The following is a 16834-nucleotide window of genomic DNA, read 5'->3' as shown; positions in this document are numbered from 1 at the left end:
TTGCATAACATAATGTTTAATCCAACGTGAATTTATGAGCTGCAATATGTGTAACAAATGTGTTCAAATAGCTAAAGAAGGGCCTTATTTTGAAAGCGTTAACCGGAAATGGAATACACATGGTATCTGCCTTCATGACAGCAGGTTCAGATGGACGTTAATAACTGGGGCTCCCCGGGACTGTTCACAACAACGGAGGAAGCCGCACGAGCTCTGACCAAATAAAGACCCGTTTTCAGATCCTGTTTTGGAACCAGACTAACGGAAACCCACGTTCTTTCTCCACTGATAGCCATTGTTTGTTCGGAGCTAGCTTTGTCCTTCTTCCCCGTCACAGCTGTGGTGGGTTGCTGATATATTTACACAGATCGTTGCAGGAATATGGCTCAGCATGGACACCATGTAGCCAGTTCCCAAAAAGCCCTAATGCTGGAGATGAAAAGTCTCCAAGATGAGCCAGTGGAAGGGTTCAAAATAACTTTGGTGGACGAGTCGGACATGTACAACTGGGAAGTGGCGATATTCGGACCCCCCAACACACACTACGAGGGTGGTTATTTTAAGGTGAGTAGCTAACGTTAGCTAGCAGTCGGTCTATTGTTCTGTAGCTGGGAGGTTTAGCCTGTGTTTAAGTAGTTTACTCATAGAGAAAACCCAACGGTTAACACTGGCCTCCAAGTTACGTCTTCACAAACAGAATGTCACAGTTTAAAACGTTGACTTGGATCATTAGCAGTTGTTGCGTATTGCTCTGATAAAACAGTCTCTGCTGCTTTGTTCAACTTTAAACAAAACTCCACTCAATCAGGATTATTACATCTAAAGCTTGCTAGCTTGTACACAACTTTTCCCATCTGTGTTATTTATACTGGTATTTATTGAGGCTCTTATTTTATGTGCCAGTGTTGTAAGAAGTACATAGCTATTTAATGTAAGGTAGAAATGCCAAAGTGTAGGAATACTCTCACAAGTAGAAGTCCTGTATTCAAAATGTTACTCAAGTAAAAGCCAATATGCACATTGCCCCATCTCACAATCATATATATTATATACTTTGATTTATAAGTGTTAATGTGTTTATCAAAGCGGAAGTTGTATTCACTTTACTGCTGGGTAGCCTGTGAATTCAATCCAGGGGTAATTCATGTCTTAGTAAAGTGTTGGATCATGTTTTTGTCATTAATCCAAACCTGTAACTAAAGGTAATAAATAAATGTAGTGAGTAAAAGTACAATATTTAACTCTAGAAGTCCCCCAAAATTGTACTAGAGTAAATGCACTTTACACCACTGACTTTAGATCAACTCCAGTCATTTATTAATTAACACATTTTTACCATTTGATAAAAGAAGATAACAACTTGTTTTAGATATGTCTTTTGTTTTAAACCCAAGCTATTAAGGTAATTTATGGTGACAGATAGTTCATGAACATGTTTTATTACCGCCTCGAGCTCTCACGTTACTATGATAAGCTTTATCTCCCTCATGTTATCAGTTCCTTGGTGTTTTTCTGAAAAACCCACATTTTTTTTTACTGTTATTCCAAATCTAATTAATCCAACATGTATGGCAAGTGTGAAATGAAGAACCTTTGCTAAGCTGGTCTAAGTTATGGAAACCGAAAAGACATTTAGGTTGTTTTTCTTGCCCTCTTCCTCCCTTGAGAGTGCAGATACAGATGTGCTTTCCTGTTTGTGAGTGTTAGTGGCAGTTTACAAAGCACCAGCTGATTTGTGTGTTTTCAAATGTATTTTAAAGGCCCCATGTCCCTTTTTTAATACTGGTGTTTTTACAGTTTTGGTCTTATGAATTGGTCTTACAGTACCTGATTTCAGACACACTTTAAATCTCAGTGGAAAACACACACCTACATGGTAAATAGAAAAGCATTGCATTTGTTGCCATAGCAGAGCTGCTGATTAGTCACAAACCTAATGAACATGTAAACACCAACGTCACACATGGCAAAACACTGAGTGGATGGTTGCTCTCCAAAGTCCCATGCAAATGTTGTTATTCACCCTTTAAAGCAGTTTGATTTATGACTTTGTCTGGCGAAGTGAAATAAACTCCTGTCGCTGCTGCTTCAAATTTGTCCTACATTGTTGTTTAATTGGATATCAAACATAGGATCATTTATTTTGTATTGAGGAAGCATAATGGTCCTGTCTTTTTGATCTTAGGACATAACAATGTAGGTCAGGACCCTGAGAATACATTAGTTTCTTCTTTGAGTATAAATAACAACATACTCGTATAGTACATGTCTCTTTACAAGGGGTTTTTGTTGTAGGCTCATAATGCTAAGCCCCGCATTAGCCATAGTTGTTTCCATATTACAGCTAAACTGTAATGTATCAGTGAAGGATCCCACTGTGCTCAGATTATCCAGCACATAACTGCTCTCTGTTTGTAAGCCGTCACTACAGCAGTTCACTGTTTGTTTTTTCTCCACTTCTTGAGAAGCGTATTCATTTTGCCTCTGGTGTTTTTGGGGCCTGTGAATACAAGCAGAGGGCCCCGGCCAGGCTACCGTAGATGGTGCTCCGTGTATCCGTGTGGGTGCTGCTGTGTACAGGATTCCTTTGTCGGGCCAGGAATGCACAGCCTGGCTGTGAAATCCACAGCATGGTTGTGACTCATTGTTCTCTGCTGGGTTTCCATCCAACCAGTTTGCCATATTCCAACAAAAAAGAAAGAGAATCCCACCCAGTTCTGATTCACGTTACCAAAACAAACTGTCCTGACCTGCTGCAGCTGCCTGTTCACCTGAAACACGGCAGCTGCACAACGTCATTCGAAACCTGGCTGAGTCAGGTTTTTCTTTCACATGGGTGGTGCTCTCCATGAGTCACATCATCACCAAAATATTAAAGAACTGCAGAAATATTGCAGTGTCATTCAAATACCATTAGATAACTGTCCTTGATCTACAATAAGTAGGTGGTGTTTAGGTGGTAGCCCTCAAACAGTGAACTGGTTATATATGAAATCTAATGTACGTCTGTCGGTCCTGGGAGAGGGACCCCTCCCATTAATTAATGTGGGGTTTTGTAGGTTTACCAATCTGTTAAGCCCTTTCTGACAAATATGTGACATTGGTCTTTATAAATGATATTTGATTGACCTCAAATGTTGTTGTTAAAGCTTCTTCAATGGTTAAGGATAGGATAGGTAGTCCAGCAGTTAATCCTCATTAGGATGTGTTGAATGTATTGCTAAGAGGGTCCAAACACCACATTGATAGCTGAGATGTATATTTTCCAAGTAGGATTTATTGTGGGCAATATTCCGACACCACATGAATGCAGTGTGAATTCCCAATCACACAATGCTATCTTAAGTGAGCATCATTTGTCTGTCGGCCAAGCCATTTGGATCCACTCCAAAGTGTTGGTTCTTCCTTGCCTTTCACCAGGTTTTATGAAAATCAGGCCAGCCGTTTTCTGTAATCTCACAGAAAAACTGAGCAACGGTAATAAATTGATCATCGATATGTTGGTCTCACAATAGGAGCTGATACTGACTGGGGTTGTAACAGTATACCCACAGTGTGGCATAAAGGGTGGGGGTTATCATATACCATGTGTCATGCACATTTGCTTATCTACAATATATTGAAAAGTTGACCTCAGTGAGAGTGTGTGTTAAAGCTACAGCCAGGAGTCCCTACTAAATGTATATCATTATGTGAACATGCTATAGTGCTGCTCACGTAAAGCACTAGCTACATTATTATATATTATAAGCTGTGGGTTGTTTTAGATGGTTGTTCTGCTGTGACAATCTCATACCGTTACCCCCACTGGCATTCATTCTTTGTTTCTGAGACATTTCCAAGCTGTATCTGTGTGTCTGTGTGTCTGTGTGTCATGTGAAGTGTCCCTGCAGGCTCAGAGTGTGTGAGGATTTCTGACAGAGGGCCCATCTGTCCTGCAGCCAGCAGTGGTCCTGGGACACGTTTGAAGCAGATTAACTGTGTTGCTTTCACTCAGAGTCCAGATTTAAGGGAGTGTTTGACTTACAGGAGTGTTCTCACACTAACTCAACGTGTGTGTGTGTGTGTGTGTGTGTGTGTGTGTGTGTGTGTGTGTGTGTGTTGTACACGTTCAGTTATATTGCCCAGACGATACCATAACTATGAGGTTCAAACTGCTTTCTTGATGTAGTTGTATACAGAGTTTATCTTGGGTTTAAATACAGGAACCTTCTTAAAAACAAGGGAAAGACCTCCAGGTTTATAATCTACTTTAGCTGGTCATTATTAGGGCGGCAACTAACGATTATATTAATTATCACTTATATCTGCTGATTATTTTCTACAGGTATCGATTAATCCTTATCCAAAAATGTTGGTGTAGAAAATGTCCGACCCAGAGACGGAGCAAAGGATGAGAACCCGACATTTGGGAGGTTGAAGGCTGCCCTTTTTGCATTGTTCTACTTCAAAACTTGTCCATATAGCTGCTGATTTATATTATAAAGCATAGTTTATAAAGAAAATAGCCCTCCTGTCAGTCATCCAACTTCCACAGTTTATTGATAATCAAAAGAGAGGGTGATTACCGTCGTGAGTCGCTGTATTGCGATCACTTCCTGTATGTTTTTGGGGGAAAACACGCTTCTAAAACAGCAAGCACAGCCATGAAGACTTTTGAAGGTTCATATAAAGTCCACCTAGGTACTGTGACATTGCTTTTTCTTGTGACACCAGAGCCTTGTTCATTCTCAAATGGCAGATTGGACCTCTTCCTGCTGGGTTTACGGCAGCAGGAAAACCGAAAGCTGAACGGTGCTTTATATCCACAACGTTAAGGTCACAGTGATGAACAACTGACCCAACACCCTGTGTGTGGGGGCTGTACTGCTGTGGAAGAGCCTGGGATCTGTGAAATGAAGTGTGTGTGACCCTGTTTGAAGTACTGCTGTGTCAGCACCTGGCAGCTTTAATTATGCTTTTTGTTGCATGTAATTATGACGTAAATGGGGTCTCTGCAACTCAGAATATCTTGTGAAATGGAACATCTTCCCTATCGCACTCAAGTGGTTTTCTCCAGTGGCTTCAAAACACTGACAAACCACTTCTTCACAGCAAACATGAAACAGAGGGGTGTTGGCCTCTGCTTTTGGCCCGGGCCTGCCTGTGTTTTCCAAACAATCAGTCGACACTCAGTCCTGTTGAGGTTGGGTGGATGCTTTATAATGTGTCCCAGCTCCATGTTAGCCACGCTAGTAGCGGTGGAGGGGCGAGCCTGAGCTGCCGGAGTCATGTTTCCCCCTCTGGTTGTGTCACAGAGAAATGAGAGCAGGGCCGAGCAAAGGAGTGGGAATACAGAACCTGCCATACAAGACCAGGCGGGCCCTTCCTTCAGAGTGGGGCCCCCTTTTTGAAAGCAGAGCCTGCTTTGAATAGAGGTGAGCGTGAGGCCCCGGTAGACAGCTATAACCGTCCCCTGAAGCCCATGTGTGCTTTTCCTCTTCCTGTATAGGGCCACCAGTGTAGCACCTTTTTGAAACAAAGCTGTACAAGTTGTTTGTTTGACAGTGCCACTTGTGGTGTTTAGGGATTGGACGATATAGGATTTACCCCAGATAGACACAAAAACACAGGAGTTGATCATGGAGAATTTCCATTATTCAGGATGAGCCTGAATATCCTCAAATGAGTGACTTGAAAACTCTTTTTAGTTTGCAGTATTGGTAGAGAAATGGAAAATGTGGCCTGATTTTAAAGATACAGGAACTATCATGAGGGCCTTAAGGCCTTTGCACACAGAGACCAATAAACAACACATTCTGCTGCCTTTGTCAAAGAGGGGTGTAACAAAGTAAGAAGTTAGAGCCCCCGATATGATATTTTCTCATTGTAACTGAATATATATGCGCAACTCAACTCGTTGATAGCGTGACAGGACGATGCCTTTCATTCATCTGAGCATGCACCCTCATAGCAAAATGCAGACTTTGTCCTGTAAAATTTTCCCCTGTTAAAAGTGATGCCAGAAATCCATATTTTAGCTCATCAAAAACTGTATAATGACTCCAAAAACCGTACCAAATAGACATCAGGCGGCGTATACTTTTGATTTTACAGAGCTGACGTGGGGTTATTGTTTACCACTGCGGCGCCATCTTGCATATAGGCGTCATGATCTCGTGAGAATTGATATGTTGATACAAACCTTATATAAAAGATCAACGCCACAGTATCGCCCTCATACTGTATTACTCTAGAAGAAACCCTGGCTATTATGCTGCGTAATATTCCCACCCCGTATAAAGAACAACAGTTTTGAAAAAGTAGCGCTCCAGATTGTATGATCAATGGCCTTATTTAAGATTGTGCAATTTCACTTTAAAGCATGTTCACTCAAGTGTCTGTTCTACCTTTGATACATTAAACATGTCTGTATCGTCTCAAAAATACTAAAGAGCCATGCTAAGACGGTTTTGTGCATATTGTGATGATAATTGGTGTAATACTGTGAGCAGTTCTTTTGACCCAGACAATCGTCTATCACACAACGGCGACACCGAAGACTCAGGTTGTAACGTAGCTTCAGTATTTGATCCTTTCTTTCTCATAAACGTCCTTCTGAGTTAATGAGGTAGGGGACTGCTGGGTGCCAGCATGATAATCTCTGGGACCTCGGTGTGCGTGCGTGTGTGTGTTAGTGTATGGAATTTGCTCTACACAAGGACTTTGGTGTGTGAGGATAAGGTCTGCAGAGAAGGCAAAGAGGCGCTCAGGGAGAACTGAACGATGTGTTCTGTTCAGGGTCTTTGCATTGACCTGGTTTACTTTGCCTCGCTGTCAGTTTCCACACGGGGGGCACGTTCACTCTGGTTCCCGTTCTCTCTTCAAGGCAGCGCTTTAGCTCCCAATGCAAGGGAGATTTACGCAGAGATCTTCAGGAGCTTTTTTGCGTGCTTGGCAGGAAATTGGCTTCAAATGAGCTCTTCAGGGTTGCTCACCTCCCGACCTTGGATGCTGTTAATTCTTGTCTCAATCCAATTATAAGGCATGACATGCAAGTCAGCTGTAGCATCCGGAAGCGAGTGAGCGGAGGATAGCCCTTTGTGATGGGCAGAGACCTTTTTAGCTTCTGTATGGAGACAGTGAGAATGAAGAGAGTGGGAGTTGTATTAAAAGCTCCCATTAACAGAAAGATCTCTGGGAATTAAACGAGAAAGCTGATACCGGCCTTTTAAGACCCTCCTGTATCGTCCCTTCTCTTCTTTCTCCTCTTTGTGTTTCTTTTCTTCTGCCTGCTTACTGCTGCAGAGCAAAGCCAATCAATCATCCACCACCACCACACTCCTCTCCTCCATCTATCCAGGGTTTGGTGTCACCTGGGTGGGCAGGTCGACAGTTTCACTCCTGACCCTGGGAGGCGTAGTCCTAACGTCAACATTTTTGTCACAAAGTCGCCTTTTCTATGCCTTTTTCTAAAAGTTTTTGTCCACACGTTAACAGCATTTAGGTTACAAAGGACCTTTTGTAAAACTCTGTACAGGGTTTTAGGCTTGTATCGTCGGTGTGTACCACAATCTTCTATTGTGATGCGTCACAAATGAGCCAACGTATGGTGTAATGACGGGTTTAGACAGAATAGAGCTGTCTCACCTGCCAACGGGATTTTAAAATGTTGACCTGTATGTATAGTAAGTTATTCATTAGTTCAATAGCAACTCGTTTTAGACCTGTGTATTTGGGGCTTATCCCGACCCCTGGCCTTGACCCTGCTTCAAAGAACGTTTCCAAAATCTTTTTTGTGTGGACAGGATTTCTGAGTGGGAGGAACTATAATGGAAAAACGTGTGGACTGCACATAACGACACATTAAAGGCAGTTTTGGGCTCTAAAATATGGCTTGTTACATATCCATTGTCTGGATGGACCTGAAAGACCTTGTTCGCAACACCAGACACCAAATCTAATTCCTTGTGGGTGTAAACGTACCTGACAATAAACTTGACTCTGATTCTGAAAGACTGCTTGATGGTTTTAAATCTGTAGTTTTTCTTGCTATAACCACAAGGAACACACATCTCAGTCCGCCACCTGCCTATTGATTGTGTTGAATACTGTCATGGCGCTCTGAGTGTTTACAGTATTCATCGTGAGGTGTACAGTTTGTGGAATTGTGTTACAAGGAATACGGTTTAAAGGCTCCTGGTAAGCTGCATTGTGAAACCGTGCTCTTACCTTCTCAAAGGGATCAATGCTTACCGCTAATGCATAGCCCCACCTTCCTGCCTGTAGCTTGCATTCAGACTCGCAGGATGGTGATGGATGGAGCTGTGTAATAGTGTTGATGCCTGGTAATTAGATATGGGACCATTTAGGGGGCTTGATTCATAAAAGCAGCATGAGTATTTGGAAACATTTTCCTGTGGGTCGCCAAAGGGATGGGTTTCTCTGTATCCTTGATTTTCAATCTTCTCTTGTATCCAAGATTTCGTTTAAAGTTGAATAATGAAACTGGATTGATGGATGTTGCTCATCAATATAGAAAACTGAAGATGGGATTTTGAAGTTGCTGCAGAGCATTTATTTCACAAACTATTTTCTTGGAAGACAAACACGCATAGGTGGGCTAAGGATTGCACCACTGCTTTTTGCAGATGATGTGGTCCTAATGGCTTCATCGGTCTGTGACCTTCAGCACTCACTGGATCGGTTCGCGGTCGAGTGTGAAGCGGCTGGGATGAGGATCAGCACCTCCAAATCGGAGGCCATGGTTCTCAGCAGGAAACCGATGGACTGTCCACCCCAGGTAGGGAATGAAGCCTTACCCCAAGTGAAGGAGTTCAATTATCTCGGGGTCTTGTTCTCGAGTGAGGGAACAATGGAGCGTGAGATGGGCCGGAGAATCGGAGCAGCGGGAGCGGTACTGCAGTCGCTTTACCGCACTGTTGTGACGAAAAGAGAGCTGAGCCAGAAGGCAAAGCTCTCTGTCTACCGGGCCATCTTCGTTCCTACCCTCACCTATGGTCATGAAGGATGGGTCATACCGAAAGAACGACGGATACAAGCGGCCGAAATGGCATTTCTTCTCAGGGTGGCTGACATCTCCCTTAGGGATAAGGTGAGAAGTTCAGTCATCCAGGAGGGACTCGGAGTAGAACCGCTGCTCCTTTGCGTTGAAAGGAGCCAGTTGAGGTGGTTCGGGCACCTAGTGAGGATGCCACCTGGGCGCCTCCCTAGGGAGGTGTTCCAGGCACATCCAGCTGGGAAGAGCCTGAGGGGTAGACCTAGGACCAGGTGGAGGGATTATATCTCTTCGCTGGCCTGGGAGCATCTTGGAATCCCCCAGTCAGAGCTGGTTGATGTGGCCAGGGAAAGAGAAGTTTGGGGCTCTCTGCTGGAACTGTTACCCACCGCGACCCTGACGGAAAAGCGGGAGAGGATGGATGGATGGATGGATGGACAAACACGCACAAACCAAACGTTCTACTGGGAATCACATTTACTTTATGCCCTCTAGTCGTGTTAAACACCATTTCTTCCCCTGTGGCACCAGTCTGTATCAGACAGACAATCTGAATCCCCACAGTTTGTCGGAGATGCCGCAGATTATCCTCCCCACTTCCAAGCCAGTGGACAGATTTGATCATGATGGGGAAATATTGTTTTGGAAGACAAACTAAGCTCTCACCGTTGTTTCCTGGCCCTTGTCCCCCCCCATCCCCCCCCCCCCTTGCTGGCTGCTATGTGTTGCGCTGTTTCCAGCCTGTAATGTGTACAGCGTTGGCTTGAACCCTGCACTCTGAAGGGCCGCCAGCTCTCTGGCAGGGTCAGTCAGACCCGGGGATTTAGTTTCTTTTCTTTTTTCCCACAAGCGTCATTCTCTCAGCCTTGGGTCAGTGTTTCCTGCTCTGGTTTTATATCATGGAAGCCGTTTATTCAGCTATTCAGGGCCAGAAAATAGAAGACAGGACAAACTGACTCCGTTTTTAAACACCTTGAAACGCAGCAGTAGAACGCACTGAGCAGATCGGTCTGAGCGTTGACATTTTCCCGCCACATCCAGCCTTTAAATGACCTTAATGTGAAGCACAAGTATTACAGCGCACCACCCCATTTATTCAACGCCCCCCCCCACCATGATGCCCCTGCCTCCCGCTAGTGGGCTCACTGTGGCGACGACCAGCTGACCATGCCGAATCAGCAACTGTGAACAAGTGTGTGTGTGTATGCATGTGACGGTGGTGGATAAGCAGAAGGTTTCATGCTGTGAGTGACATGCTTGTGTGTAATCAGTCGGTGTGTGTGTGTGTGTGTGTCCCCGTCCCATCCATTGCCCTCCTTCTGCAACAGGAGGAGGGGTCCTCTACACACAGGAGCATTTATACAGTGTGTGTGTGGGGGGGGGGGGGTGGTGTCAGTGTTGGGACATATAATAACACGGGAGTGAGCGGTGGATTGTCTTGGGTTGCAGTGACAGCTGGAGAGGACTAACCCCCACAATGTCTCTATACCAACCCCCCCACCCCTGCACACACTCGGCAGCTGAATGCACTGCGAGCCTCCACCCTGCCTCCACACCGTATTATGTTACACCGTCATTAGCTCCTCTGTGCTCAGCCACATCCACCAGGTTTGCCATGACTCTCCAGCTGCTATTTATAGCTCCTCCCCCCCCATCACTACTGATGCTCCTCCCCCCCCCCATCACTACTGATGCTCCTCAGCAGGAGGGTGGAGGTCTTTCTGCTGCAGCTGCTTATTGACACCAGTGCTGTGTGTCTCTCTCTCTCTCTCTCTCTCTCTCTCTCTGATCCATTGAAGTTTTTTCTCTAAGCAGATTACACCACCAGCCCCCCATAATGATGTAGTAACTATAGTTTAAGACATTAACGTTCTGGGTACATGTCAGCAGCGGTGTGATGTCACACACTGTTTACTCGAGTACTGTACTTAGTAAACAATGGAGGTGCTTTATGGTACTTCACTTTTACACTTTGCAGGCAAATGTTGAACCTTTTACTCCACTACTTGTGTTTGTCATATTTAGTTATGTTGCCGATTATGGTTAATGCAGATTATAAATCGACACGCATTATTATATATTATTATAAGTTAAGTTTAACTGTAGTGTATAAATGAACTCAGATCAACTCCATCATTACCAAGTTCTGCAGTGAAGTGCTGAACATCTTAAAGCACCAATCATTTCATTTTGCATTACATTGACTTTTACTCAAAGTATTTTCTGATGCTTGTACTTATTTACTTGAACGTGTACTTGTAGCAGTATACTTACACTGTAGTATTGCTACTTTTACTTACCTATGTACTTCTTCCACCTTGGAAAAAGTTAGGATCAATTGACCTCAACAATCATTTACTAATGACCGCATCGCTGAGGGGTCGTGGAATTTTCTACTGATAGCATGTTGGTCAAGCTCAGTGCAGCAGAGTCAATAACACCCAACGTCAGGGGCTGCATTTCCATGAATTACAACCCAACCGATCACTGAAGGCAGCATTAGGAAACGGAAACTAACAAAGTGGTATCAGAAGAAACACTGTTGAATAGTTTTTAAGCGATTTCTGCTGGAAAACCCTGAAAACCTTTCTTTATTAGCACTAACCACAAGTCCAGAAAAGTGTATTTCAGTGTGTGGATCAGCTTCTGGGGACCATGCACACGGTTTGAATCTTGAGATCCTACAGCTGTAATCTGTATTGTCCCAGTCCACTCCTGAGCTGTTCTATGTTTAAAGGGAAAAAAATGGCATCAAGCGTGCATTGATGTCAACATGGCATCACTAACACAACAGACTACGCTCCCATGTTTCACAAGACGTAATTCCCAGTGTTTACAAGCTTAATTCAGCGTCAGTGCATCTGTCGGGGTCTGGAAAATGTTTCTCCCATGCAGCGGGCGTTCGGAGGGAAGCAGTCCTGACTTGTCTGCTGCCAGAAGAGTTTTAACCCGCCTGCCTCTCACGTTTCTAATATGCGTCTCCTGTCCTCAGGCTCGCATCAAGTTCCCCGTCGACTACCCGTACTCTCCACCTGCCTTTCGCTTCCTCACCAAAATGTGGCACCCCAACATTTATGAGGTAATTCTGAGATTATAGTAAATATCTAAATATATACCTGTAAGAAAAATGTCTGTCTAATAATAACAGGGAGCACAATTGCAATATTTGGTATCAATTACTCCCTTTTTTCTTTCTGATACAAACATTTTGAGGTTATACTGTTAAGATACTTGCCCAGAGTATGTTGGGGCATTTATCCTTATTATACATAATACATGTGAGGTGGCTATAACTATTTTCTGAACATGTTTGTGTTTTCTTGTGTCTCTGCAGAACGGGGATGTGTGTATCTCCATCCTGCACCCCCCGGTGGACGACCCTCAGAGCGGAGAGCTGCCCTCAGAGAGGTGGAACCCCACGCAGAACGTCAGGTACCAAACATGATTCAATTAACCAATCCTAGACCATATCTTAAAGAACAAGGCTTTTAAAAATAGTGAACAGGGTCACTCTTTCGGTCTCTCGTCACTTTCTGCGTTTCATTTTTTATCCGGATGGACAAAATCGGTGTCACATAAATACCCTTCTTCTGCTGTCCACATTTCCCTACTGCTCATTGTCCACCAATCGATCCAGACTGAAAGCTGAACCGATCATGCAGCGATTGATGCAGCTAGTTGCCCAATCTTTACTGATTGCTGGAAGTGAGCGTTAGCAAAGTGTGAGGTAATTAAGCACGCAATTTAGAACAGCTGCACGTCCCGAATGAACCTCAAAAGCAAGGTTAATTCACTGGTGGCGTATTGGAAAGAATGTGAGCCATTTGATAAATGATGAACATACACTTGAATGTCAGTGTTTGAGGAAAGGTTAGACGTGATTATCAGTTCAGCCTTTCAGAAATTGGACTCGTTCCAGGAGGTTGTGCGTCTCCAGCCGAGCTGGGTGGATGTTCTGGGGTTGAGCAGGCTGTTTGTCTGACCCTATCCTCAGTTTCTCCCCCTCCCCCTCCCCCACTCCTTCCCGCCCATATGTCGTCTCTTTCTCTTTTCACTTCTTTGTCCTGCTTTCTCAATGCCTCTTGTCTCGTCTTACCTCCATCTTCCCCTAACCTCCTCCCTTATTGCTCTCCTGTATATTAATCCCTCTGACGTCTCTTTCAGGACCATCCTACTCAGCGTCATCTCCCTCCTCAACGAGCCCAACACCTTCTCCCCCGCCAACGTGGACGCCTCCGTCATGTACCGCAAGTGGAGGGACAGCAAGGGCAAGGACAGGGAATACATCGAGATCATCAGGTAGGAGGAACAAAGCATTCTTTATGAGGGTCCCCATTAGCACTAGCGTTAGCATTGGCTATTCTACACACTTGCAGTCAAACACATTGATACCCGTAAGTGCTGTGTTGATTAATGTGCAGTGTTCTTTCTTAGATAAACCAATACAATCTCAAACATAACAAAGATATAAAAACTATTACTCATCTCGTTATTAACAATCAAGCACGGAAGTAAAACTAAAACAATCATCCTTTGAACCATCCCTAAACCAAACACAATATTAACAATCAAAGCATTCCTCATGGTTATTATCACACTTCACTACAAATAACTAATAATTCAAACATAAACCTTAAGTACCTGTCCTACTTAAACTTGTATAGACTTCTATTTCCACCCTTGTTTACATTTTCTGTCGTACAAGACCACACATAGCTCATATCATCCTACACACAGCACAGATCCAGTATCATTTCACAATCAGAAATCCTTTATTAGTCCCATAGCAGGGACATTTACAGGAAAGGTGACAAAGCAGATAAAAAGGCAACAATATAAAGAGCACTCAAATTAAATTTAGAGACAAGCACATGTCATTCAAAAGAAAATGTTGAAAAGGTATATTTAGTATTAGTTATGCGACTGAAAGCTCCAGTTCTGACGCTTTTCTGCGTTTTCCTCTTCTGCCCCCCCCCCCGAACAGGAAGCAGGTGGTGTCGACCAAGGCGGAAGCAGAGCGGGACGGCGTCAAAGTCCCCATCACGCTGGACGAGTACTGCGTCCGCACCCGAGTCCCGCCCACAGACGACGGCTCCAACCTCCTGTACGACGACTACTACGATGACGAGGAGCTGGACGACGACGACGAGGAGGACAACGAGGACTGTTGCTACGACGATGACGACTCAGGCACAGAGGACTCTTGACAACTTCCCTGTACGCCCCTCCCCCATTACACTCACACACACATACACTCACACACACCTCCCTCTCTTGTCACGGACTGAACTCTAATTCCCTCCCTCGTCGTCCTCACTTCTGTCTGCACACTAAAACCTGATGCATCAAAAGAAGCTGCAGTCGTTTTCGTTTGTTTCTGACATGTTTCTCCTTTTTTCATTTAGTGTTTTGAGTAGAGGTGACACACACACACACACACACACACACACACACACACACACACACACAGCAGCACACCCTACAGTAACAGCTTCTCTTTCCCTGCACTGATACCAGGTTATAGGACCTGCTCCTTCCTCCAGAAGTCTCTCTGATGGCAACATTTCTCGCTGAAAATGTGTCCTGAGGAGAACTCAAGCCTTCTCTCGACATCAGCGAGCCGGAATGCAACATCACAGGTCCGATCAGATCCGAGTCAAACAAGCAGGAAGCTCATTTAGAAGAAAATGGTGCACATGTGTGTGTGTAGGAAAAGCTGAGTCACTTCTGAGCCATGTGTGTGACCTCCTGTTAGCGGGCTGTTTGAAGCCCTGCCATGCTTCACCTCTGACCTTTTTTTTTATTGTTTTTTTTTTTGAGCCTCAGGGCTTGTGCTGCTCCAAACAGGGAAGTCATCCATAAAAAAAAAAGCTGTTCACACTCCCTTGTGCCTTCCCCTCACTCCCTGAAATCACAGATCTGAAAGACTTGTTGGACAGACAGCAGAGGGGGATATTCGAGCTCACAAGGCCTCAGGTGGGGATACTGTGACTCCCAATGGGATTTATTTATAGCAGCGTTTGTCTGATTTGTCTGGGGTGTGAGAAAGAGAAAGGTGTGCAATCCAACAGCCGAGCTAAAAAGACGGGAATGTAGATCAGAAACGTCCTCCCACTGCCACGCAGCCTTCATCACACGAGCACGTGCTACTCGTGGTCTGGATGCGTTCAGAACAGCTCGCTGCTGGAATCCAATGTACTGTACTTTTAAACACAACCTATGCAGTCAGTGCTTGAACTCAATATGCAGTGCTTTAAACGTGGCAGGACAGAGAGTCTCACAACCTGTGGAGCTTCAGAGGTGGACGTTTGATTTATCCGTCTCCATGTCTGTTATTCTAACTCAGAGTAGCACAGAGCGTCTACACTGGCCTTCCTCACAGCCCACCCCCTAGTGGTGGCTCTGTGGCTCTCTCACCCCCCCCCCCCCCTCCTCCTCTGAAACGCTCCACTGGGCTGCAGCCATCTTAACTCACCTGAGTAAATGAACCCTGTTACCTCAGAGGAGATCAGGTAGCAGTGTGAGTGATTCTGAACCTGAGCAGAGGGGGGGGGGGTTGTTTCCAGTCCACACTGTCAGAGGCCTCTTCAAACGGGACACACCCAGCAGTGTTTCTAACATTTAAATTCTAGCTCTTTCCGTTTATTCGCTGACTTATACGATGCGCTAAGGAGAAATGGGGTGGGGGTCGAGCATGAGCAGGAGAACAACTCTTCAGTAGCATGCTGTTTAAGACCCCTCTGTGGTTTCAGACAGGGGGGGGGGGGGGGGACAGAAGTCCTCTACTCAATTTTATCTGAAACGGTTGCGTTGTGAATGGGCTGAGGGTTGTCTCTTCTTTGGTTTTTTTGAAATTGGGGAGGGGGGCTTCTTTTATTGTTTTGATGTCATTTTGTTTTTCCAGATTGCAATGTTTTCTATCTTCAATGTTTGAAATGCTACAGAAATTCACCTGATTGTTAAAAGAAACCCAGGATCGTTCATGGAGGAATGATCGTTACTCACAGTTATAGCAGCAGAATATGACCCCACACAGACGTATAGACTAGTTATGAACACTCCTAATAAAAAGAATGGACTGATGTTCATTACACAGCCCCCCCCCCCCCCCCATTTAGTTTTACGTTTTCAGGGTGAACGGGATTTCATTATTTTTTGTCAAACTGCTGTTATTTTATCGTCTTTCTCGCCGCCCCCCGGTTCTCTGAGCTCTGTGTCAGCATCACTGAGGGATTTAAAAGAAACCCAGCAGATAATTACAGAAAACTACAAGAACCTCAGGAAACGACAAACAACTAAACAAACAAACATCCTTTCTCCGGCTGAGTGAACCCCGGGGAGTCTCGCTGTTCGGCTTCAAAGGACTGTTTACAATCTCTACCTGGATATGCACATGTGGATATTTGATGATCACTTGATGTTTTTCTTTTCTTGTTTATATTTCCTTTTTTTCTTATGGTTTGTAAATCTATTTAAAATCTGAAATAAAGATCTTTATTAGATATTGACTGTTTTTTGTGTGTTATTATTGAGGTGCAGGGTAAATGGGTGCCGATTTTGAACTGGAATGGTTTCAGGGGTTAGCTCCTTAAGTCACTTGTGTCCTTTTTTCCCTTTTATTTTTAAACCTTTTAGCGGTACCACAGAGAGGAGAGTGGAGATGTGTACCCGGTCAGTGGTCACCCTGCTTCGGGTGGGTGAGAATCTGAAAGTGTTTTCTGATGCTTTCCATGTTTTTATGTTCCAAGTGGGAATTTGGGAAATGCAAAAGGTTTCCTTCTCCCGTTCCTCTATTTCTCGCTTTGCACCAAAACATGTACAGAAGAGCTGCAAATT

General features: G+C 44.4%; 1 protein-coding gene across 1 annotated transcript; it reads left to right on the top strand.

The window, feature by feature from the left end:
- The first annotated feature begins 137 nt into the window (after window positions 1-137).
- Window positions 138-16500, top strand: cdc34a (cell division cycle 34 homolog (S. cerevisiae) a). The gene is made up of 5 exons (XM_063891613.1): window positions 138-564; window positions 11991-12077; window positions 12333-12430; window positions 13163-13297; window positions 13983-16500. Exons 1-5 carry the CDS (start codon window positions 382-384, stop codon window positions 14203-14205), a joined length of 726 nt encoding a protein of 241 aa, XP_063747683.1. The 5' UTR covers window positions 138-381; the 3' UTR covers window positions 14206-16500.
- The last annotated feature ends 334 nt before the right edge of the window (window positions 16501-16834 follow it).

This window comes from Eleginops maclovinus, chromosome 9, assembly GCF_036324505.1.
Source record: "Eleginops maclovinus isolate JMC-PN-2008 ecotype Puerto Natales chromosome 9, JC_Emac_rtc_rv5, whole genome shotgun sequence".
NCBI classification, from domain to species: domain Eukaryota; kingdom Metazoa; phylum Chordata; class Actinopteri; order Perciformes; family Eleginopidae; genus Eleginops; species Eleginops maclovinus.
Note: the sequence above shows the minus strand (reverse complement) of the source record. Positions and strands in the feature narration are given on the sequence as shown.